The sequence below is a fragment of the Meleagris gallopavo genome, chromosome 14 (genome assembly GCF_905368555.1).
Source record: "Meleagris gallopavo chromosome 14, MGAL_WU_HG_1.1, whole genome shotgun sequence".
Lineage (NCBI taxonomy): Eukaryota > Metazoa > Chordata > Aves > Galliformes > Phasianidae > Meleagris > Meleagris gallopavo.
Genome location: NC_139417.1, coordinates 13,923,865 through 13,950,048, shown reverse-complemented (window position 1 = coordinate 13,950,048; position 26,184 = coordinate 13,923,865). Strand labels below are relative to the sequence as shown.

General features: G+C 42.7%; 1 protein-coding gene across 26 annotated transcripts in view; it reads left to right on the top strand.

The window, feature by feature from the left end:
• Positions 1-26,184, top strand: part of MAGI1 (membrane associated guanylate kinase, WW and PDZ domain containing 1) — a 291,554-nt gene that overhangs the window by 201,274 nt on the left and 64,096 nt on the right. For 24 of the 26 annotated variants that reach the window (XM_085236185.1, XM_019620191.3, XM_019620192.3 and 21 more), the window contains 4 exons: positions 9,495-9,614; positions 19,905-20,111; positions 22,361-22,571; positions 25,241-25,323. In XM_085236185.1, coding sequence (XP_085092311.1) covers positions 9,495-9,614; positions 19,905-20,111; positions 22,361-22,571; positions 25,241-25,323 — 621 coding nt within the window. The remainder of the gene's footprint in view (positions 1-9,494; positions 9,615-19,904; positions 20,112-22,360; positions 22,572-25,240; positions 25,324-26,184) is intronic. The other 2 variants (XM_085236164.1, XM_085236177.1) reach the window with 1 other exon arrangement.

Genomic DNA, 26,184 nt, shown 5'->3' with positions numbered 1-26,184 from the left:
AGCAGAGGGAAGGTGTAACAAGAAGTAATCAGATGAAATGAAGCAAAGCCCACTTGAGCCAAATGCTGTCTCATTGTCCCCAGTTTAGGTGCTGGAGTATTTTATAGGGGTGGTGCTTGGCTTCAGAAAGGTGGGGTGCAGCATTCTGTGGGCACACATGCTGTGAAACGTGGAGGTAATGACAGCATTGGTAGGTGAGGCTTTCATTGCTTCTGTACTACTGAAAACAGTTAGGAGGAAACCAAACAAATGGAGAAGTGTGCATATGTTATCTGTAACAGGACAGACAGCTGACTAACCAGTGGGCTTCCTGTATCAAGGAGGGGTGTAATTAAAAATTAGGAACATGCGTTGTAACTCAGGTTTTCTCTAGTATCTTACAGTTCTTTCAGAGCGGTAAGGATTAATAAGATTCTGCTGCATGAGAGCTGGCCGTGTGGAATTTACAGCGAGGCAATTGCAAATAATAAACTATTCTAATGGTTTTTACTTCAGTGAGGCAATAAAAGAATTAGAATTAATGTATTTGTTTTCTTTTTCGTTTTAATGCTCCCAATTATCAATAGGAATGAATTCTAAACTCAAACACCAATCAACTCCTAAAAGTTTGGCATTTTTTCAGCATCCTGAGCAGTTACCTAATCACAGCATTGCAGGGAGTGATCCAGAATCTTTTCAACCAGCTGAAGCATTAGTTCTTTAGTGAAGAACTAAAGCGTGCTATGCATACAGAGCCACCGAGGAAAAAAATAATGGTAGCAGTTAAGAACGGGTAAAATTAAGGCACAGAATCTCTAGGAAGTAGCGCCTAAATGGGCATACTGCTGGGTAGATTTGCTGTTTGTTCTAGTCCTTCCCTTGCGTTTCACAGTAAGCGCATCCATATGGCTACGTTACCACACGTTCCTGTCACCTGCATGCTTCTTGCTGTATCTGATGCTTTAGTGTTGGATATGAAGCTGGAAAACTACCAGCACGAGTCAGGAGGATTGCTCTGGGTACAAGACCTGTCTGAACAAAGGGGTGATGAGAGGGCAGACTTCTGCCTTGGCAAAAATTGCAGGGCCACCAGAGACCGGTGTTTTTCTAAGAGTGCAATGAGGTTATCACAGCTGGGAGTCCATTAGGTTTAAAGCATTTCACAGCTCTGGGCTACGGGGAAAAGTATACCGTGGTGATTGTACCTCCATTGGATGTTGTTGTTGCGGAAAAGAATGCCTTAAATAACTAGTTGTAGTGTAATGGAATGGTGTTCATTTTGTAAAACAAACAAAACACTCCTCTTTGGGTCTTTCTTTCATGATCAGGGCATGTGGTCACTGAAACAAACTTCAGCCGATGTCTCAGTGATAAATGTGTACGTTTTTCATGACTTTCTGTGGTGGAATTTTACAGAGATTAGGCTAATGAACTGATCTAGTTAAGGGCACATGCTGTTACGTGAGCTGTTTTATGGGGACTTCAAACTGCAAATTAAAGGCCTGCTAGAAGAGCAGTTAAAGTCAACAGAAAGAGTTTTATATCACAGCCAAGCAGAGATGTTCCACATTGAGTTGTGCTTTACCTTGGCATTACAGACAGAAGACAAAACAGCAAGACAAAAAAAGGGAGGTGAACGGTCCTTATTGAAGCAACTGAGCAATTAGACGTCTATCACATAATCTAATTACTGCCGTGGATTTAAAGCACACAGTTTCTTCTCATGGATATATATGCACATATGATGTGGGTGTCAAAAGCAAATACTTTCCTTGAATAAAAATGGAATTGAAATACTGCAGGTGTTTGGTCTATGCTGGATACTCAATTTACTGTGTACTCAACTCCAGCGTTTGTTCATAGCACAAGTCTGAAGACTTGAAGTAATGTAGACAATAGGATCCCTTGTTTTGTGGAGAATACATTGATTTAGTACCCAGGTTTTAAAGGAAGGAGGTAAGCTATCCCTTCCAATATTTGTGACAGCCTGTGTAGTTGTGTCGTTGTAAGAACAAGCAGGCAGTCTTGCTCCTGGAAAGATCTGCTGCTCATCTCACTGTGAGACAAATTTACACTTACATGGCTAACACTAGCTTCTGCTATTGATTTCTGTTCTTTCTTTGGTTTCAGTAGTCACATATTGCCCTAAAAAGTTTTGATTATTTTTCTATCTAGAAGTCCAAGGTAAAGCTGGTTCCTGTGTTCTTGTGCACCGCACGTCTTCCATTAAATTGAGAAATTTCCCCAGCACTTCATTGCGGGTAAAAAGATTGTGTTGTGTTCACAAAACCCCAAAGTGTTTGTGGAAAGCAAGCACACTCAGCTTGTCTGACGATGTGGTTTTGTGTCTCTTTGTTCTGTGTCTGGGTAAATCATCTTGAAAGTGTCCATGTCCCGACGTCCATGTCCCGACGTCCACCCCTGGCCTGGCCTTTTGGCTTTCCCTCTCTACCCACTCTTCCATACGACTTGCTCTAGACTTAAAACTTGCAACCAGCACATGAGGATCCAATGGCAAATGGAAGGCAGCTTTCCATACTGCACTGCTTTCATCCCAGCCACTTAGCAGGAGGGGTTTTCCTGCAGCTGTGTGCCGCTGGTAGTGACCTGCTAACATCTAGGCTGTAATGATGCATCCCTTGGCTCACACTGAGCTTCACCTCTTTGTCAGTTTGTAGAAATCAGATAGCTTTCCAAGTGGTCAGGAGAAAAGCTGATAACTCGTAGGCTGTGAGAAAGGTTGTACTTTTGGATAAACAGCTTCCTACAGTGGGAAAGTGTGAACAAGACGATGCCCTATTTGTTTCAAAGTGGTATTTGCCTGGGAATAACCCTGCATGCATGCATCCTGTTACTGAGAATCATAGAATCATTGAGCTTGGAAAGACACTACGATCATTCAGTCCAATTACCAATCCATCAAAACTGTACCACAAAACCATGGCACTCAATGCATTGTCGACTACGAAGTACATTTTAAACATTTGGTGTTAGAGGGAACTCATCCCCACACCTTTAGTCCATGGTATGTAGTACAGATGTGCACATTTGCATGCAGTCATCTTCATCCACATGGTGCTTTTCCACGGTCACTTCTGCACATAGGAGGGCATGAGGCAGCTGGTGTGTGGCAGCTTCTGTAAGTATCCTCTGTGTATGTTTAATTCATCATCTTCATCTGTGCCTTTTTCCAAGGTAGATAACATTACTACTACTGAAAGGAAGTGCATAAATAATTTCTACATACAAGAAAGGTGGTCTTTTTGAAGTAAAGATGCATGTCATGATTGTAAAATTATCTGGACTTTCAAATATACATATATATATGAGAGAAACTGAATATAAATGCAAGGGTATAATCACCCTGTTCATTTATTTTCAGCTAATTTCACTTCCCATAAGTCACATACACACTTACACAAATGGCAATTTTCATTCATTTCTTTGCCAATATTTAAAAGCAGAACATTACAGTGCAGTCTTGTTAGTACAGTTTTATTGATTTATAAAATTACAGCTTATTACACTAATCCATATATTAGAATAAACCTGTGCATAGTTACATCTAAGGTGTTCTTGCCAAGCGGTGGTTTACTTTCTCATCAGTCATTCACAGTTTAAATCAGTGGATGTCATGCTGTTGGACTCCATAAGCACGGGATTAATGGCAAACTCATTAGTTCACAAAGTTTAATCTTCTTGGTGGGTGTTCCATCTTGTGGGAAATGAGAGAGATTTGGCTGCAGGTGTCTGCTGAGGCATCAGCAATCGCTCTGAGGGACTGAGGAGGTGAGCTGCTGTAAGAACATTCATTACTTATTTTTATTTGCTGCCAGAATGCTCATTTTTTCACTTAAGATGAAAGAAAATAAATGCTCCAAAAGGTCCAATGAAGAGGTTTTAACTACAGTAGTGACTGCAGTAGCTCTGATGTAGTACCATTGGTGATGTGTTCCTGGTTTGGGGAGGTGCTGCTTTGGTTTGGAATATTTGGCCTAAATGCTTAAAAAAAAGAAGTGGCTTTTTTGGGGAGTTTTCATATCCTTACTTCTTGTAGGCATCAGCTTCTTTGAATTGATGTTGCAGTCCAGAACAACACCCTTGTGCTCAGCTGGCTTTGCGTAGCCCTGGCATGGTGTTTCACTGCACATAAACGAAGCCTCAACACAGCAGCAAGTTATTTTTGTCCCTTCTAATCTGTTAGATCCTGATCTGTAGGGTTCCCTAAATCCCATTGATTTCTCTGGAATTAGGCTCCTGAAGTGCTTTCAGAGCCTGGGTTGGTCTGATCTTTCCTGCCAGTGCTGTTAAACAGAATGCAACCCGCTTCCCCTGCCTCCAAATGCTACAGGGATAAATGTGTTGGAGATGATCAACGTTCTTATTTGGTGGCAGCGAGAGCCATGGGAATACCAAAAATAGATTTTAAATGGACAAAAATAACTTGCTGCCTGGGGACACACAAACCCTGAGCTGTTGCTGTGCAGTGTGGCTGAATCATTTCTCCAGGGAGGCTGCGAGCGGTCAGAGCTTCTTCCAGAGGAAGGACTGACATGTGCAGCTGGACATGATGTGCCAGACAGAGGGAGAGAGCAAATCTTTATGCTCTACGAAGTCATTCTGCCACTGCTGCGTGGTCTTTAGAGCTCGAGTGACCTCCGCAGGGTCCAGCTGTGGCATCCAGCTTTGGCCAAAGAGCATTGCTTGCAGGCTGGTGGGATCTGGAGGAGATACTGAGCTCTCTGGACAAATCCCTTCCCTCCAGACAAAACATGTAGACCTCAGGCATGAGACGCATTTCTCTCCCTAATGTCTCTGTAGAAAGATAGGTTTGTCTTGGTCAGCTGCTTTCTGGGTTTAATCAGTTGTTCCTGCTGACGGTGTTGACAGAAATTCTGCTTTTAGTACTGCCGTTGTCTGTGTGGCCAGGAAGAGTCAATCAGCATCTGTTCCTGCACATGCATCATTAACAGAGCTGTGAATTAATTTCTAGTGACAGACCACATTCTCCTTTGGAATGAATTTCTCCGCCGCCACCAAGACTCTCTGGATACTTGTCACGTTTGTGTGATTTATAGGTATCAAGTCACTGGCTTAGAAAAGGGACAGACAGCATTTAAAAGCCCAGAATGGGTTTCCCGAGTTTGGAGTTTCAGGAGAAAATTGTATTTCTGAATCGAGCGTGTTTGATTTTGGCAGACCAGTCTTTTTCAAACTTCCGTATTTTCACCTAGTTACAGCTACAGACTGTATCCCTGCCCTCAGGTTAATGGGGACATTAATTGCATAACAGATTTCAGAAGTGTCCAAACGCAGCACCTTCTGCTGCTATTAGAAAAAATCAGTAACTTTGGTTTGGAAAGCCACTGGAATCGATAGGTGTTTGTTTACAGATAGGTTACACTTTATTTTTTGCTAATGTAGATAAGGCTATTTCTAACACCATGCTGCTGATAAGTTCTGGCCAAAGCTAGCTGATGATCAGGTGTTTTATTCCTGGAGGAAGACAGGGTTTTGTCTGCCCTTTCCCTTCTCAGTTTGCCATCAGCAAATGCGTGGAGTTGGTCCTGCCTTCCAGTTAACTGGCACGGTAGGTGACAGATATGGGAGAGGCAAGGCAGGCTTTCGAAATTATCCTGTGGCTCGGGGGAGAAAGTGACCTCTAAGCACGGTGCAGGGCAAGAGGGGCTGGTTTCTTCATGTACTTCTCAGTGGAGATGAGAAACAAATGGCTTGTGGTCCAATGAGCTGTGTTTTGGTGGCTCACCATGGCATCACTGCCAGGCAGTGGAATTGGATGAGGAGCCTGCAGAAGGTAACTTCCAAATGACTTGCTGGAGGCTGTTTTACTGCACACATACTGATTCACTGCTTAAGAACTGCTTAAGATCTGTTGTTTGGTGTTTTTTTTAATAAGAAAATAAGTGGCTACAACCCCTTTGAAATCTTATTTTTAGATTAAAATAAGCAAGATTCTGATTAATTTAGCAGCAGGGCATCAGTGGCTGTTAACAGCTTAACATGAGGCCCTGATAGATTGATAAGGAGCTAAACAGCCCCTGAATCACATATTTACAATCTGGCCATGCTATAATTGAGGCTCATGTTGGGTAATTGTCAGCATGGTTGATAGGCAACATAACAGCAGCAGCTATTTGTCTTTTAAATGGGCAATTGAATTATTCAGAATTATAGTTGATAGCCTTCTGTATGTCTGAACCATAGTAAGTTACTTGAGGCATGGATGACGAGCTTTAATTCAGTTTATGCGCAGCTCTAGGCTCTCCTTGGGTAAGCCCACCTGTGTCCCTGGGCAGTTTCTCAGGTGGGCTCTCCAGCCCATGATGAGAACCCCTCTTCTGTAGCTCGGGCACTAATGGGGGTTTTCTAGGTGGTTTGTGCACCAGCTTGAGTGTGACAGCCAACCCAACGGCTAGGCAGATGTTTGGCTTAGTATTGGGGCCATTCACATGTGGTTTTACCTCCTGAGCAAGAGAGAAGGCAAGAGCTGCAGTGCTGACCAGCCTTATTTTTCCTTGTTTTCTTCAGTCTGCTGTGGTTGCAAGAGAAGATTTGAGCGATTCTGCTGTCTCTACATAGTTTTATACGTTGTGGGACATTTTAGCCAAATAGGAGTGAAAGTTTATGAACCATTAAACATGCACAAGTAGTTGGGACAGCTCAGTTTCTTCTCTGGTTACTCTGTGTGGTAGCATTAGCAATTCTGAGCTAGTCACGCAGTGGGACATAGCTCAAATTAATTAGCTAAATTGCTACCTAATGGCAGTAAGATTTGATGCCACTTAATATTTCAGTGCAAACGTGACAGGCAGGTTAACATATTTAAATGCAATTGGGTCTCCTTTTCTAATGGTGTATCAAGCTCTTGTTTGGGCCGTCTGCGGCACTCATTGTGCTCAATTAATTCTGCCATTATCTCTGGTCTGATCTGCTATTAGCTCTGACAAAGCATACAGCCACCTCACAGCCCTCTCCTTCAGTGCTGGCCAACCTGCAGTGAGGATGCTGCAATGAAATATAACGGGGAAAACGCGCGTTACGCCTTGCACATAATTAAGTCACATTAATATCAAGAGACTTAGTTACAATTTCAAGTTTATCAAGAGAAAGCTCCGTCAGTAGCTTGCAGCCTGCAGCGTTGGGCTGCCCTGTGTGCTGCACAGTTGTTTCAGGCTGCAGAGGAACTCAGACTGGAAGGTGCCAATTCTTCTTAGTGCCCCGTTCCCAAGAAGAGCCACCAGGTTTGCTTACGCACCTCTTGGTTTTCTTTTCTTTTACGCTTTCTTTCTGCCTGCCCTCACCCCCCCACCCCCTTGTGAAGCAGCCCTTCTGGCTTTGTTGTAAGTGTGGTTTGTAATCATTGTACACATCCCAGATGGTTCATGAAAACTCTTTGAAATGCCATCTGCCAGGCGTGTGTCCAGCCGGCAGCCTGTCATTCTGCTACAAGAAAAACGGAGGCGGGTTTTCCCTTCCCCCTGCCTCTCTGAATTGCATTCAGTAACACTTGCTCAGATGTGAGGCAGGATAACAGCCTGAGCATCTGCAAGCAATCTTTGCTCTAGACAGCAACATGGAAAGTGGTTGGGTTTTTCGCTTCGCCCAGATAAGATATCCTAACCAGTGTTGTTTTTATTTTCCCCCTGTTTATTGCTGGAGACCGACGGGAGGTGACAAATGTTATCTCCGTGATGTAATGTTTTTCTTTTACGCCGTGGCTTGGCGTTTCTAATGCATTCAGTGTGTGTTGCAGGCAATCGCGCTGATAGCAAGCACATCTGCGATTTTTCGACTTGAACATATTCAGGAAATTAAGAACACTGAGATGAAACAAATAGATCCATTAAAATGGCTCAGAGGAATTATGGCAGAGATATAATTGTCATGTCAAATAGGCAGCCAGCACGAGTAAACTGCTGACTGCAATTTCACCGCTATAAAAATTCAGAGGAAAAAAAAAAATGATTAATAAATACTCTCTGTGGGAAGATAAAGAGAAGATGAGAACTTGATAAAGTAAAATGAATCCTGAAGTTCCTTGATCTTTGTCTCTTGCAATCATGTGTTGTCAGTTACTGGGGAGAAGCATGACCCAATCCCTGCCATTCAGCTCGCTGGGCTCGGGGTGATTGACGTTTGGTGGATGCGTTCGATGAAGAGTATTGTGGCGTCTGGTTCTCATTCCATTGGGCTCCAGGCATGGAGCAGCTACAGCACAGCCTTGGATGTATTTATTGCTGGAGTGTTTCATTCCTCTGATGGGCTTGGTGTAGGGGAATTTGACAGGGGCCAAGAGCCATGGTGCCTCAGTGAGGGTCATTGCAGCGTGAACATCTGCATCCAAATTGGAAAGAGTTGTTCTGCTTACAAATATCCATCATCATCTCCATCCCCTTTTTGGTTTTCCTTCCTCCTACGTTTACCCATTCACACGCAGCTCCGGGAGAAAGAGTGATAGCAAAAGCACAGGAACTTATAGGCTATCTGAAGACTGGTGGTTAATAAAATGAGAGTGTTTCTATTTTGAAAAAGGAATGCAAGGTTTCGAAGAAAATGGATGTCTATCAAGGAAATTAATCTACTGATAGTGATTCAAGGGTGTCATTCCATCAAGACTGACCTCTTGAATAACCTCTGGGATGAATAGGGCTTAAGAAGACTTTCCGCTTTCCTGGCACTTGAGGAAAACTTTCTGCCAGATATAGGCACGGTAAATTTATGCTCTTTCAACTTCTGAGAGCTGGAATCTTCCCAATTAGTTTCCAGAAGCTCGACTTCTTTATACTTTCTTCAGTCCTTTTATAAAGGGTTTAAGAAATTGTATGCACTGAGGAGATACTGCCCAGGGGCCAGGGTAGTCCTGCAGAAGTGAGAAGTCACGCTTCGTTAAATATTAGACATGGTTTCCATGTCTCTAAAATAACTCCTAAGACAGCAGATTGGTTGCAACCACAGCACTCAGACACCTCCAGCCCAAAGGTACCGCTCTGTTCTTCAGTTTAGTTCCCCCTAACATAAATAAAGTGATAAGCAGAAATGAGGGAAAAGAGGTCTTTGTGATGTGAATTTTTGGTTAGAAAAACTGATACAGAAACAAGGGAAGACAGAAGTTGTCTTATCTGAGAATACAGATGCAGTTTTAGTGAAGCTGAAGTGACACTGTGCTAATGACAAGAAGGTAATTGCTTGGTTTATTCCCAGCTACCAAACTCTTCCAGCTGTGTTTCTGCATGTAGTATGAGATATTTCTTTGCAAGAGAGCCTTTCTGGGAATATTAGAAACACTGCAGTTGGGTGGAACAAGTGGTACCATCAGCTCAGCCTAAGATTTATGTCTTGGTTTGTTTTTATGTGGGTTCCTGACTCTTATCCTTGCTCTCTGTGTAACATAGAACTGTACTTTATGGATACTGTTGTATCTTTATGATCATTTTTATTGTTCCTTTTAACACTTGATAAGAAAACAGTGTTAATGTACCAATTTTTTCTTTCAGGCACAACTCGCCCTCCGAGAGAAGGAGAAGTGCCTGGTGTGGACTATAACTTTCTGACTGTGGAGGAGTTTCTGGAGTTGGAGCGAAGTGGGACCCTTCTGGAAGTAGGAACCTATGAAGGTATGGAGTCACAGGCAGTGAAAAAGCACTTCCAAGAGCTATGTAGGATGTTTGCCTTGCATCATTCTTGCTCAAGTTAACCAGTCCCATTCAAGGCCTTGCTTTCTATCATAGCCTTCCGCTTTCCTTTTTTGCATGTACCCAGAGAGAAGGAATTTCAATATTACTCTGTGCTTTTGTCTCTTCTCATCAGTTACCTAAAAGATTAGCATCAGTAAGCCCAGAAAATCTAAGATGAGATCTGATAACAAAACACCGAGGGAAAACAGTGTGGCAGTGAATGGAAATGCATCTTTTCTTTGTATCCTCTATAACCACTCTTCCCTGTTCTTCTTCTTCACTCCTGCCATCTCTTTCCCCTTCATCTCTTCATCTTCTTCAGTGTGTACATATCCTTCATTGCCCAATTGTGTCTCAGGATGCAGCTACATGGTGCACTGCTTTTGGCCTTTTTTTCTTCTTTCTTCTTGGATAATTACTTAGAAGCTGAGTCATTGTGTTGATTCTTTCTACAGCACAGCTTTGCAAACAAGAGCGTTGAGCCAGCCAAGGGGCACTGAAATGTCACTGGGGTTAGAGCAGGGAAAAGATGGCTTTGCCTCTCAAGAAAATGCAAAACAAATTGGCCAAATTCAGTTTTGCAATAGGATTTGTTGATCTAAAGATGCAATCAATATTTAATGTGAAACTACTTTTGGAGGTGTGCGGTTTTTTTGTTGTTGTTTTTTCATGGTTTGCATGAAGATGCTGCAAATGTTATTGGTTTCAGTCTTCCATCTCTCTGAGCTGATTGGCCCCATCAGCATCAGGACTAACGACAGTGCGTGCACACATCTGCAACAAGACATGGCTCTTTGGTTGTGATGTGAAGTAAATACAGCTCATTTTTCACTTCCAGCTTCAAGGAATGATTTTGCTGCCTTCCAATATTTCTTTAATAGCACTGTTGTCCTTTTTGGAGGGGTGGAAATCTTGTGTATTGATCAAGACAGTTTTCATCTCAGTTAGAACCTGAAAGGATGGAGTGATTCAGACTCAAGCTGCAAACACCAATCATTTTGCTTAAAAAAACAAACAAACAAAGAAGACCACAAAATTAGACTTCTGCTGTCCAAGTTTTGGTTTTTGACCAGCTTTATATCCTACATTGCATCAGTTTGCATTTGATTTATACTGCATTTTACTGCTGTTTTCTTCTATGCCCTTCCATGGTGAAGTTCATTATAGTTTTGACCCTGCCAGTGATGGCTTGTTCTAAACCAGATGGATAGAAGTTAGAACAAGGAAATATTCTTTTTCTCTCCAGAGAACAATAAAATAATACTGTTAATGCATTGCTTTTATTATTAATAATGCTACTTATTGTACCAAACAGGAATTAAACAGTGGGAGAGATAGAGTTACTTTCATTTATAATGTAATGAGATGATACAGAGATGAAGCGAGGGTTCTGGTACGGAATGGAGAATAGTGATGCTCATTAGGGAAATTCTGCCAAATGATGTAAGAAAGATTTGGTGGGACTGAATGAACTGAGAGGTGAAAGAAGCCCCTGATTGCTGCAGTAAGATGGCAACATTTTGCATGGAAAAAGGACACAGTTTCTTTAAAATGCAGCAGGCAGTTTTTAAGAACAAAGTGATGAAGTACAGGCCCAAAGCTCATGGTGGGGAAGAGCGCCTCACGAGAAGCTCCTGAAGTTTGAGATGTTGGGAGCAGAGGCTGAGGTTTGTTTTTTCAGCAGCCCCAGTAGTGACTCAAGCAGGATGATGGTTTGGGGACAGGATTGTCTTGGGGTTCCCCTTTGGTCCTTTGTTTCTGAGAGTCCACACCAGATGATAGGTGGGAGATGGATGTAGGTATGCTCTGAGTTCTGTGCTGCGTTTCAGCAGAGCATGACCTCGACAGTGAACATTATGTTATGATATTAACAGATGACATTCATTTGCCTTTTGAAGACATAAAGCCCCCATGAATCTAGCACTGTCACTGGGAAAAACCTTGTGGGAGAAGATGTAACAAAAGCTTTTGTTTAATAACAGCTACTGAAGAGAGCTTCTGGGGAGGAAGATTAGAGAACAGGGAGCTTTCAGAAGAGGGGTAAAATACAGAACTTTGATGTTGATATGGATACTATTGATTTGGAAGGAATAAAGAACAAGCAGAAGAGAACAGCTGGAAACCACGGAATAGTAGGAGAGCATATCATGTTTTGAAAGAAAAACTTGGGCTTTGGAAGTGCTCTAATTGCAAGGAGAAACTGCAAGCTGAAAAGGTGTTGCCTACCCACTGGGCTGCGTAATACCATCAGTATTTCTTCTGGTGCACTGCAGTTGTGTTCTTCTGGGCAGTTTTTGATTCACGTCCCTGTGAATGCAGAGCAGGCATGGCAGCCTCTTTTCTGTCCACCCCTTGATGTGTTCTGCACCCACAATCCTCCAAAAAATCACAATCAGGTGGGAGGGTGAATTTGAAAGTCTTAATTCCTGAGGTTCCCAGATCCAGTTTTAAGATGCTGCTTTTTAACCGTAAAGCTTAGAAACTTCCCCTTCCTTCCCTTAAGAAAGTTCCATTTTCATCAGATGAATCCAGGAGCTGGAGCTGAAATGCTGGAAGACCTGCCCAAAGCTGCTATTGGTCAGTTTTGCATCATATGCTCGAGCCAGGTGTAATTCCCATTGACAGTTCTCATAAGGAAGAAAAAATCTTTTTAGCCTGCACGTTATCTGGGCCTTCTGGTGGATAGGAAACCGAGATAATTGCAATCTCAGGCATTTATTGACCAGTCCTTCAGAGTGTAAAATACTGATGGGTACATGGAAGTAATTGTGTAGGTTACTAATTATTTAGCAATTACTTTTGCGTGTGAATTGCAGGCTCTCAGAGGGACCCAGAGGGAGTGCTGTTTTGGCGGAGCCACAACTTCTAGGTTTTATTCCCATTTCTTCCCCAGCCTTCCAAGCGGCCATGGGAAAATCAGGTGGCTGCTCTGTGCTTCAGATTCCCAGCCTGGAGAATATAAAAACAACGCTTCCTTCTTTCTTCATTAATATTTCAGCAGATATCCTGTGCCTGCGGTCATCTCCTGTTAAAATAGGAGTGAGATGGTGGCACTGATGAGATTTCAGAGCTGGATGCAGCAGTGGCACCGTGCAGAGGCATTAGCATGGTGGCTGAATCTTGAATGGGGATGGCTGTGTCGCCAGGGTCTGGCAAGGCTGAATTAATGAATTCCTGCCCAGCACTTAGTGATCCTCAAAAGAAAAAGTGCTGCACTTTATAACATGTGAAGGGTTATTACATTATGGAGTATTATTGTCAAGGCATCATCTTTCATTCACAGGACAAGTGTTATGTGATTGCCAAGAGAAGTAATAAGTAATCTGCATTAGTCTCATGACTGAGATGTAATGGGGTGACTTGCTAACATTTTTAAAGTGTATAAAACTAGCTACTGTAGACAGGGTCTCTGATTGCGGTACTTAATGAGTGTAATAAATTACCTTAACAGTGTAGTTAGAATTTCAGCTGAAGTAGAGAGGTGTATTCAGCAACATGCTTCAAATCAAGATGCCCTTAGCCTAACATGCCTGATGTGCACACTCTCCTTGGGTTTCTCTGCAGCAGCATTGCTGCAGCAAAATGGCAGGATTTTCTTAGCTGTTCTGGTGCCTTCACAGCCTGTGGGTCTCGTCAACTTGGTCCACACTTGAAATGATTACCACGTCTGTGGTATGCAGAATGCAAGAGGAGCTAGTAGGGCTGGCAGATGCTGGGGATGCCCATGCTGCAGATCAACATGTTCCACTTAATAAGATAAGATCTGCTTATTAGTGTCTCTGTACTGCAGATTGACTCAATAATTCAATAAATGGCTCCTTTGGCACCGCATTTTGTAGGCAAAGGAGGTACACACACAAGTGTGCCTGTGACAGAGACAGCAAGTAAAGGTTAAATTCCATTATTTTTTTTTTTTTTTCATTAAAGCAATCTCTATTTTGATAAAATAAATCAGGGAGCTGATTTCTCCTCTGACTACTTGGTAATGATCCAACAGAAGGAAGAGATACCATCCAAAGGGACCTGGACAGAGTTGAGAAGTGGGCTCACGTGAACCTAATGAGGTTCACCAAGGCCAAGTGCAAGGTGCTGCACGTGGGTCACAGCGGTATTCAGAATATTCACTCACAGACATCTGTGCACTGCAGAAAGATGCCTTGTCTGCCTTTGGCTTTTATGCTTCGCTTTCTTCTTTTTTAAACTGCTAGAAAGAAGGAAAAGGATGTTTTTGTCTGGGTGTGATTATCAGTATTAAACATGAGCACAGCTGTACTGAAGTGTCATCAGATAACAATGCTTCATTCTACAAATAGCTAAAGTCACAGCTGAGTAACTCTTCCTCTCTAAAAGCAAATATTCAGGTATCTAATAGAGTTTTAGACTGGCTTTGAATTTCCTATGGAATTTCTGCTTGGCTTCTATGTGCATTTGCAATGAGAAGTTTTCCAGTGTGAGCTCTTTCTGAAGTTATTCCTTGATAGTTTTGCTTTTCACTGCTTTTTAATACATCTTAAAACACAGACCTTGGGGTCAGAGGCTGTCCTGAAACACCTCTGACAAAATGAGCACAGTGCATGACATTTTCTTGATTCCTACAGCCTTGTACTGGATAGGCTGTGATCCAGCCTTTTCTCCTGTGTTCTCTGTGTATGCCATGCTCAACTTCATGTTCCCTGTGAATTTGTTTGCACGAATATAACAAATAATCTAATATAGCTGAGCTTGGAAGCACCCTGAGATGCCATGGTTGTCCCATGCCACCAGTATCTTTCTACATGTGTGTTATTATAATTATCTTTCCTTTGTTTTGGCTTGTTAGAAATGTACTATGCATTATAGGTGCTTGGATGTAGCTGTACATAAGCACTGTCAATAGCATGTGGCAACACCTGGTGATACACATGAAATATTAGAATAAGTGAGACTGACTTGATATGCAGGTGACTTTCTGCCATACTGTCATTGCCTATAGGGCCACTAACTGCAGTTTTTGTTAGATTTCAAGCATAAATTGAAATGTGCAAATGTAGCATTTTGACTAATTTAACAAAAAATCCGGACCTATCTTTCAGTTAACCTCACCGTTCGTAACTGAAAAAAAAAAATTGACAGAGAATCTGCTCGTTAAAGCAAATTGGATTTGCATATATTGTAGGCTAATTCCTCTGAGCTCTGTTCCGTTGTCTGTGCTTTGCTTCCGATCCAGATGCTGTATCTGTGGCCTCCTCCCGGTTGCCTGGATACTCTGAGTTTCCTTGAGGCAATTGCTAATCAATGTGCAGTTGCAGCTAGGTGAATTCTGCAGACAGCAGCCAGATCTGTCATCAGAATGGGGAAATCTGTAGCAGAATATGATCTGGGAAGAGAACAGACAAAACAGTGTAGCAGGAGCTCTGCTCCCAGGAATCCATTCATCCTGTGCTAATCAGACATGAGCACTCTTGGCTGTATTAAATGAGCAGAGGCCCTTCTGCTAAAATGAAGGGTCAATTGTTTTGGTTCTTGTAGAGTGTGGAGAACACGAGCTGCATCTCAGAAAAGAAAACAATTACATTAATAATTACATTTGAAGTCTTCACGTCAAGACCTTGCCTTAATTTTGGCGGTTATCTCCAGGTCTCTTTCCCCAAATATGCATTTGCATGAACACACTGTGCTGCAAACTGCTTTTTCAAACATGAGCTCTTAATGGAGTCCTTGTTACCGCAGAGATGTAACTTTGAAGATCAGACACATTCTCATGGACGCAGGGTCCACTGTGCTACACAGAAGCTTTTGAGTGTCTTGTTGGTTTTTTTGTTTGTTTGTTTTATAATTGCAAAATTATGCCTCACAGCAGGCATCAATAAAAGAACTCTGCTCTGCACTTTCCTCAGACAAATGCACTTGCAGTCCCAGGCCTCAATCTCTTTGCAACAAAAAAAATCAAAAGAAATTCTCCCTACAAAAAGATGATAGCTACAGCAAAACCAGCCCTGGAAGGCTCCAGCACCTGAAATGTAAGACTTCGGACTGCATTCTTCAGTTGGTGTTTTGCCATTGGGATTAATGCTTGCTTTTGCTCACAGCCCCTCTGCCTCCAGAGCTCCTGTCAGCTCTGCTGCTCACAGCCTCTGTGGTCTCATTTTGCCTCTCTGCAAGAAGAGACATCTGGCCTCATACCTGTGCAGTTTTAGTCCCTTCTAGATTGCATCTGCCATCTTATGCATCTCTCCCCATTCCATGAATGGACTCCTAATAACTATATGTGAATCAAATGGCAATTGACAGCAATTCTTAGGGGTTGGTTTCCCAGTTATTTTCATGTAAGCGTAGTAATTGATGTATTTTTATGAATTACATTTCAAATTCCAGGTCACTTAAACAACTTAGAATCATGGATGGATTTACTTCCCTTCAGGGGAATGTTTAATAATGGCGTATTGTTATTTTGAAATATAACACAAATTTTTCATTGCCACTAGCTTTCTAAAACTCAAATAAACAGAATAGCCCAAGTTCTCTGGACGGACAGCATTGCTTTAGTTTGTAACTGTGGGACAGGATAGATAGCTTTCATTGATTCCCATCTACGCTTGAGCTGGCAGAGGAAGAAGTGTTATGATGATGAGAACTTGTCTTATTGTTGTGATTAGCTGTAACCGAAGTCTAATTACTGTGTGTGATGCTGAAATGTGTAAGCTGCCGACACTTAGAGATAAGGAGATGAAAAGAAATCAACTCATTCCAAATAGCTATTATGTTTTCTTCATTATTATTGGTATTTCTGTGCGCTCTCCTGAGTGGTACTTTAGAATACATGGATTAACTCATGGTTTTGGCTGCAAGAGCTGCCATCAAACTCGAGTTGTGGTTAAATGTGTTTTAAGCACCAAAGGGCTGAATAAAATAAGGGTTAGTGAAAGGTGCTTGAGAAAGAACGCAGCTAATGGTATGTGCACCTGCTGAGTGAATGCATTATTAGCTATAATTGCAGTGACTGTAGGCAGGATCCCAATGAGAATGAGGAGTGGGCAGGTTCAGGAGCCTGCTTCCCTTAGCAGTCAGGCATGAGAAGGTTCCCAGGTGCTTCATAACTGGTGCTTCCACGGAACAACAGAGGTTTTCCTGTTGTCTTGCTGAAGAAGTCTTCCTCAGCTGGAAGCTGAGCTGCTCTTTGCAGCCTCGGGGCATCCTGTTAGAGGCACCCATATCTTGTTGGTTGCTGAGCACGCTGGAGAGTTCTGCTGGAACCACTGTGCTGAGTTCCCAGAATGGTTGGGGATCCTCAGGGCTGGCAGATGCTTGTGTATGCTCACGTACCATGCTGTTAATAATTAGAGCTGATTGGATATTCAGTACAAATTACACTGGCTATGGAGTTAGCCCCTTCTGTAGGCTTTCAAGTGGCTCACAAAACACTGTTAAAGCATATTTTTAAATATATGTTTTTTCTTATAAACACTGTCAGATTTAATTTGAGCAAACGATGTCAAGTCTGAGTGCTTAAAAACTCTTCCTGGGCTGTTCACTATCAGTTGCTAATGGTGCGTGTTTGGATTGCTGAGTCACAGGGTAAATATTTTCTCTTTATAATTTGTAGGAAGATAATTTTAAGCGCCAGCCCCTCCTAATTGTGTGTTTGCCCCCACGTCTGGGCCTGCGTGCTATGCCTTCACAACGAGCTGCTTAGCAAAGGAGAGATCTGACTGCATCCAGCAAACACAAGGGGAAGGATATTTCTATTCCCTCAATCTGTCAGATGGAAGCTGCCTTGCAGCTTCCCCTCGCAGTTTCTCCTTGTGAGTTGGGTGCTTTGCCACACCTGTCTGTCCCTGTGTGCATCTGAAGGAAGAGCTGTGTTGTCTTTTGGCTCAGGCTGAGTCTGCCTCCTGTGGAGGAAAAAGAAAAGTTCAGTCCCCGTGGCTGCATTTCCTACATTCTGCAAAACGAAACCCACGCATGCATAGCCACACTCCATTTCATATTCGTATTTACTCTTGATGTATTTGTGGGGGTCCTCTAAGACAGCATGCAGTTTATGTAGAAAATAATTCTTCTCTAATAGTGGTACCAACTAACCACGGCTGGTTTGGAAAGGACTGTAGGTAAATTGGAACCACTTGGAAGACACCTGTTTTGCTCCTGGGAAACAGCTCTCCATGAGCTCTTCGTAAGCTCAGCCTTGCTTGTTGGTGGAGGAACTGAAAATGAGCAAACTCAAAGATACGTATCTGTGTTTGAAGGAATGATGGTAACATCTGTGCTTGGGTTTGTCCAGAAGAAGTAAAAATGCACGTTAGCAACATCCACAGAGCCCCTTCATTTGGTCTGTTGCATCCATTGCAAAATCTGGATCTGTGGCTTAGCAGTTAACATCCTTGTAAAACACATCTACTTTTTGAAAAGAGCAGAAGCAAACAGAAAGTAGCAGCATCTGTCTGGAGAAATGCTGAAGAGGACAGGAGGAGAGCAGGGCAGTTAGTTTTTTTCTTCCCACCTACTTTTGTATTTTTCCTTTTGTACTCTCTTTCCCCCATTCCTCCTCTTTCTGCAGAAAACAGTTCTGCAGTATGTAGAGCATAAGAATCATTTCTCTAGCAGAGGCTGCAACCTGCTTTAGGAGCCTCCATCCCCATTAGAGACTTTCCAGAAGAAGTAATTTCCTTCTCCCTATAAATTATGCATCAGTGTACATTTAGGATTCTGAAATGACGAACAGAAGATGAAAGCATTGCGGAGCATCGCTGCTCCCATGGAGCTGAATCCATGACATTGTGTACAGGCTCGAGCACACCTTGTTAAGACAAACCTGCACGTGTTGCTGTCCTGGTACTCAGGCTGTGCGAGCACAGAGCGGATTCAGTGGTGCCCACAGTGTTGGCTTTTGTAACAAAAGCATGAACACATGTGTATGAATGTAAATAAAAGAATCTTTCTTAGCACTGGTGAGATTTTAAAGTGCCCTTGCATCACGTGCATTTGGCATGTGGTTTCCTTCCAGTGTAATAGGGGGAATAAAAGGGGTTTAGTAGTTTTGGAGACTGGATGTTAAATATATAATTATGTACTGGAAAATGGAAAAATATTTGTGTTACGTGTAGCCTATGGAGATAGATGAGGAATGTAATCAAATGTACCTCTGTGATTACAGGAGAATCTTGTGATGCTGCAGAAGTGGGAGCTGTACCGATGCACCCTCTCATGGGTCCATACACAGCTAGGGAGAATATTTGAGCCCACCTCTGATTTCCAAAAAGAAATTATTGAAAGGGTAATTGGATGTAAACTGTTCACAGAACTCTGCGTGAAAGGTATCTGTTGGGCAGAGAAGCAGAGCCTGGCGCTGGAGCCTGAGCTGTGGGAACTGCTTCCAGTCCTGAGCTTCCCTGGGGATTTCAGAGCACGTCGAGCACTGGGTTGAAGTGAACCCGTGCCAAATCTCCACGTGTTTCCTGTGCCGGCGCACCTGAGTGCATTCCGTGCTTCTTCCACCGTCACTTCAGGGGACACCAAAGTATCCCAGGCGCCTTGCAGCTCTCACGTCACCCCCTGGAGGAGATGCCAGGGGCCGTGCTGGCACAGTGCCACTGTGTCTTTGTCCATCCCAGCTCTGCCTCAAGGTCTGCTTGTTCACTTCTACCCAGGCTGACCCAACTGCTGAGCTTCCTCTTTGGAGGAAGCAGTGCCACGTGGTGCCTCTTCTTTTCTCTCCTTTGACAAAGTTTTTCCTTTAGAGAGAGAACGGTTTCTGCTTTTAAACACAGCATCCACTCTAAAAGAACCTGCGTGTTAAAGCAGGCCATCGAGCCTTTCATCACTTCGCTGGGTGATAGCAGTCATGAATTTTTTATTTTCTGCAGGGCTCACTCCAGATCTGCCACAGCATTGTGTGGGTGCACACATGTAAAAAGGCTACTAATTGAAATTCAGCTGTAATGAGATGAAGTTTGGTATTCACTACGGCTGCCTTTTGTTTTAGCCCTTGTACGCTCAGTGCACCTAAACAATGGGACCATTGCTTTTGCTTTTAGAACTAACAAGAGTAGCTTAAAAGGCAAAAATATGTCCGTGTCTTCTCTAGAGGTGAAATATGCCCCTCAAAAAAATGGGAACGCTGTGTTAGTTTATGTATTTATTTACATACAAGTGGGGAAAGACAGAGATTTTGATGGAATTGAAAATAAAACAGAAATCTCACTGCTTTAAACTGCTCCCTTCTGAAGATGCAAATGTGTTTCTATTGCCTAGGTAACTATTATGGAACGCCCAAGCCTCCCAGCCAGCCCCTCAGTGGGAAAGTGACTTCCACCGATGCTCTGCAAAACCTGCAGTCTGGCTCCAAGCAGTCGACTCCAAAGCGAACCAAGTCTTACAATGATATGCAAAATGCTGGCATAGTGCACACAGAGAATGAGGAAGAGGATGATGCACCTGAAATGAGCAGTAGCTTCACAGGTAAATGGAAAATACCACAGTCTGACAGTTAGGATGCATGTGAAAGATTTTTGGAGGGGTTAATTTGTCTGTTCGTGGGTTTTGCTTCCTGGGAGGCATTTTATTTTGTAGCATTGCATTTTAAAGTCCTCCGATGTAGGAAACAGCTAGATTTTTAATCAGAATTCTTAAACAGTGAAGAATGATTGAGAATTTTATAAAAGATGTTCTATAGTAACGTGCAGATTCGTCATTAAGGACACATTCATATTTCTTTCAGAAATTGTCTGTTGGGTGCAGACAGATTCTGCTTTCACTTACTCCAGTGTAGATTTCAATTATTCCATTGAGCCAAATGACAAGTTTAAGTACAGAAAGATGAAATGATGTCTGGTAGAAATTAAAGGTAACATTTGTAAATCCCTTTATGCTCTGAGTTAATCATTCTGGCAAATGCAGAGATTTTTTCTTAAAAAGAATCGTGTAATTACTTCTGATGTCAAGGAACATGCCATCATTTTGAACTTCGCTTTGTGGACAGTCAGCTTGAAATATAAGTCTCCCACTGGAAATCAGAAACTTTCTAAGTTGAAATGATCTTTAATACTACATGAGATACATTCGTCTTCATTGTGAATTAGCCCAGAACCTCAATTCTGTCTGTAGCTTTGTCAGCTCATTGTCAGTTCAATCTCAGCCAAGCTCAGAAAGTTCAAGGAAGAGCTTGACCTGTGGTTGAGTTCCAGTCATTAAAATCAATATGAAATAGTTCAGGCATGGCACATTTGAAACTAATTTTTGCTCCTTCTAAAATATATGACTGTCCTGTCCCCCTCCTTGCACTGGGAGATACTGCATGCAATTATGAGATCCTCTTCCCCATGGTCCCTTCCAGCAAACTGAGGGCTGCATGCTGTGGAAGTGAGGCCTCACATCCTGCTCAGTGCAGATCTTCATGCCGCTCTGGTTATCCTCAAGCATTGGCTGAAAGATCACTAGAAACTTTCGTAATATAAAATCGCACATCTCTGTAGAGCTTGAGAAGGATTTAGGCCAAAATGTAGTTTTGGTCTTTCTCGTGTCAAGTGGTTTTGAGTGTTGTGCTCTGCTGGGATGTTACCCTTTGCATTTTTCCAACTGCTAGCTGGCCTCATCCTTCCCAGGCTACGAATCCCTGCCTCTGCCTTCCAGCTCCTTTATGAAGTTTTTTCACCTGAGGGTGATTTTTCACGGGTTGTGAGGTCGCAGTGAGCTCGAATCCTATTGCAGGACCTGTTTTTAGGAGTGAGAGATGCTATTTGCCTTCCTTTCCACTCATCTCAGCACTTTGCCCCTGAATTGGCTGTGTAGCATCATTTATTTCCCTCGTTTTGTTTCAACAAGATGAAATACTGGAAGATGCAACTCATTTGTCACAACATTCTCACACCCTGGCCCCTTGCCTCCATGAAATGGGCACAGAATCAAGAAAAGAGAGATATTCCTCCTATACCAAAGTGATTCCTTATGCTCGTTTCACGTGTAAGTGTGCTAGTCATATTAAAATGCTCCCTCTTCCTTAGCAGACCTCGCAGTGACTTGTGTTTTTCAGGCTGTGGCATGTTTACACTCACAGTCTTAAGCTGGCGATGATTCATTCATGCCTTTTTATCTTGTCAGCTTCTACCTAAAAATATCAAACAGCGGGAAGGCTAGAAAGCAAGCATCTGAGAGTGCTGCTGTAGTCTAGATCTTTTTCTTCCATCTTCTTCCAGCTTATTATTTTCAGTATCTCGTCTTACTGTGAAGGCAGCATGCATGGTTGAAAAAGTATAGGAGCTGCCATTAGTGGGCATCCCAAAAAATTGGGCTTGGGGGAGTCTGTAATTAGCTGTAATTAGGAATAGAGGGGATGACCAGCATTGCTTCGTGTATGTAGCTCAAAACGGCATGAATATAAGAGTGAACAGTATTTCTATAAAGGGAGAAGAGACGAATACATCATAAAATACCTCTTAGTGACTATGGTAGGATATAGTGTAGGTCTGTGTAGTAGAGCTCTCTAGATAGCTCAGACAGGCACTTATGAACATGTGGACACGTGGTGCAGTGCTGACATTCATTTTAATTTTTAATAATTAAAAAAACAAACACTGCTAGAGAAGTTCACCATTGGCTTGTTGACTTTGAGCTTCTGGCTGGCATGTAAAGCATCTCTCTTTTTGATCATTCTTCAGATAGGAAATGTTATTCTCCTAATCCTCAATATGGAAAATGTGTTTAATCTACAGCAGAGTCTGGTGACCAAGACGAGCATCACACGCATATCGTCAGAGAGACAGCCCCACCGTCTGCGATTGATAGCCACACCAATCTTCCCACCACGGAACCATCTCAGAGCCTCCCTCAATACCTACCTCCTTCTGCCGAGGATAACCTAGGTCCTCTGCCAGAAAACTGGGAGATGGCCTACACCGAGAACGGAGAAGTCTATTTTATAGAGTAAACCTCATTCTTGTTCTGATTCCATCTCTCTCCCCCTCTGTGGGCACAAGTAAACCTCTGTGGATGCACTGTGTGTGTGTGTATGAAATATTTAGCGTCTGTGTTATGCTGCAGAGCTAAAAGTTCTTTACTGCTTGTGAAGGGCTTTTGCGTTTCCTGATTAGATTAACATCCAGATGACTCCCAAGTTCAAAGACAGGGGAATTCCTCCGCTCCCACACAGAGCCAGGCTATGGGCTTTGTGCATTGTCGAAAGAGCCGAACGTGTTAACATGCTGCAGTGGTTTGCAGAAGGCATAGTTCTGTGCAAAGCAGGCACAGTAAATTCAGGAAAGCAAAAAGCACCTGGTGTTGTACAGGCTTTGCCTAAAAGCTCTGCGCTGTCAGCAGCTTTATGATGATATTGATTTTTTTCTTCATGCCATAAATAATAGTCTCTAATTATACTTGTCTAGATTTATTGAGATAGGAGTAACTTATAAAACAGGACCTGTTGTGGAGCTGAGCTAGATTAAAATTCAATTAGCTTATGAAAGTCGAGGCCTTAGCTGTGCAAGCAGAGGGAGGGATGAGGAATTGATTTGAGCTTTGGGAGAAGCCAAGGAGAGGTTTGTCACTGCAGGTTTTCTGTTGGCTACAGGGGCAGGGGAGCACATTAGAGAAGAGTGCCAGAATGCTGGAGAAACTGGGGGAATTTTGAGCATCCTAGCATGGAAACAACTCAAATAATTTGTTAGACCTTTTGTAGGAGACCAATAGACATGGTGGAAAAATATAGTCTGCTTCCACACCTTGCTGTCTGATGGGAAAATCTGGAAGAACACCAACTGCTGCCTTCCCTGCAGTGCAGATTTTGAGTACAGATTTTTGGGTACAGATGCATGGGGTGATTGTGTGCAGGAGCACGTTGTTGTGGTTGCCTTTGAGTATCAAGTCAGGGTGCAGAAGGGAGCAGTATGGGAACATCCAAGATGTGTTCACACCACCAGCACGGGTCCAGGGGGCTGGAGCTGTGTGCTGGAAAACTGACCCTGCTGGCTTGTAACTGAAGTGATTTGTCCTCAAAATACGTTGAAGAGGTGCGCTGGTTGGATTTTCGTTACATGTGTATCCCAATCCTTGTTACCCTATATGTAGATCAGACCGTGTTGCAGGTCTGACGCAATCCTGTCCCACGAAAGGTGTTCAGCTAAATTCTCTATGCCTCAAACAGCACAGTTGTGAGTCTTGGGTTGCTGAATGCAAAGTTGGAGGAAATATGTAAATATTCACTTGCTCTCCTCCCACAGCCCTTTTTCTCAGCTACGTCACAGACTTTCCTATTTATAAGTTGGCAGGACCCCTCTGCTTTATTGTTTTTAATTTGCTCGACTTGCTGAATTTCTGCCATTCAGTTTTCTAGCTGGAGATTCATTGCTCTGAAGCATACAAAAGGTTTAAAAAACACTTTGCTCATCCTGCCTTGGGCAGCAGAATGTGTAAAGCAGTGACTTTTAGTAGACTTGTAGAATTATTATGGTTGGAAAAGACCGCTAAGATCAACAAGTCCAACCCCACCCATGGCCACTGACCGCATGCCTCAGTGCCACATCTCCAGTTATTGAACACTTCCCGGGACAGTGACCCCATCATCTCCCAGAGCAGCCTGCTCCAATGCCTCACCACTCTTTCTGAGAAAATTTTCCTAATATCCAACTGTTCAGATCCTAGGAGCAGGGCAGTCACATGTCCTAGCAATAAATACAAGTTTGCTGGTCAGGTGTTAGTTCCTCGAGGATCACAGCCCTCGTTATGGCATTTCCTACAGCACGAGGCTGTTGTGAAGCTGAAGTTTAGCTTGTAAACCTCTCCGAGACCTTGAAGGAGAATAGTTTTACTACAGTATTGAAGCTCAAACTCAGCAGTGAAGACTAAGCCAGACAAATAGCACTTCAGGGACTGGAGGGTTATTTTTGCAGGTCAGGTCTGTGACGACATCAGGCTGTGGCATTATATTACGAGCTTGTCTCCATGTGTAAATGAAATGATGGGAGAAGATAATTTTTAGACAACAACTTGTAAGGTTGTTCACACTGCAGCCTTCGCCACCAGGACTGGCACTGCCAGGCTGCTGGGGGATTGGCAGGAAGGAAGAGTTGAAAGCAAAGCCGTTCTGCTTCCATCCAAGGCTTCCACAGAACATTTCTGTTGGTGTAATTAGAAGTTGTCACTGGAAGTTTTGCTTTTGACTAATGTGAGAGCCAAATCCAAACAAACTTCTGCAGTGAGAAAGGTCACTGTGTGTTTTATGAGGGAAGGGAAATTTATGTATTTTCATCAAGAGGCAAATGGCTCTGAGACAGCTCCTAGAATTAAGAAACAAATCACTAAAGCCAAAAGTTGAGAAATTCATATTACAATATTGTAGCTTTCATATGCCTCCTGCCAGTCAGGAACACTGATTTTCACAGTTCAGCTTTCTGTTTTTCACCTTTGTTTTTACAATGCCACGATTCCCATGGTTTGGTGGGCTAGCTTGCAGAATAGCAAATTGCAGTGCTGTTTCTACTGAGACAAAAGTATGCCTTCAGGTCTACTGAATAATACAGAGGATATATATTTTTCTGTCGCTGATACTTCAGCTCTGGTTTATTAACAAAGGTCAAATTTCCATTTTTTGTTTCCAGCCATAATACAAAAACAACATCTTGGCTAGATCCACGGTGCCTGAGCAAACAGCAGAAGCCTCTAGAAGAATGTGAAGATGATGGTAAGAGACTGAAAATAGCTAAATGATAACGCGTTTGGTCCGTTGGCTTTCTCTTTCCTTTCCAATAACCTGTGTTCAGAAATATGTAAAAATAATGTTTATGAGTAAGTGCATAGAGGTGATGCTCATTACGTTGTAAAATCACTGTCTGTGTGTGTAAGCCATCAGGAAGGCTGATTGTTTAATGAAAGTCAGCAAGAGGTGGTAGAAGGACGAGGCTCTGTTTTTGCAGAGGCTTTCCAGTATACACTGTAGGTCCCCATGTAGCAGGAGCACATCAGGGCCTCAGTGGGCTCTGTTGTGTTACCCTGCTTTACTTGAATTGTGTTTGGGGAGAAATAACTCAATTGCTTCACTTTTAATGTTAAAGTCTGCAGGTGCACTTGGTGTTAGGATTACTGAAAGCAAATTCTCCTAATGGTACATTTTTGCCACTGATAATCTGCACCAATGTAATTTTGTATTCCTTGAGATGTTGGAAATGCAAGCCACTGTCCAGTTTAGAGCAGCCAAAGGCAGGGCAGCTAATGGAGGCTCTTTCCCTGTGCTGAAAGAAAAGGGACTAATGACAAAAATAACTTAAACATTTGGGAAAACTTTTCAGTGGAAACTTTTGTCTACAGACCAGAAAAGGTGTTGGTATCGTAGTGAATAATTTTGGCTAACACAGTGCTATCATGGTGGACAGATAATAAAAGCGGAGGGGTTCACCTTATCCGTGTTGGTGCTGTCCTTGTGAAATTAATTTTTGCAATGTGATTAACCTCCTATTGGTATGAGTCAGCTCATTGGCAGTTACGATTTTCATAGAATCGTTAAGGTTGGAAAGACCACTAAGATCATCTAGTCCGACCACCGTTT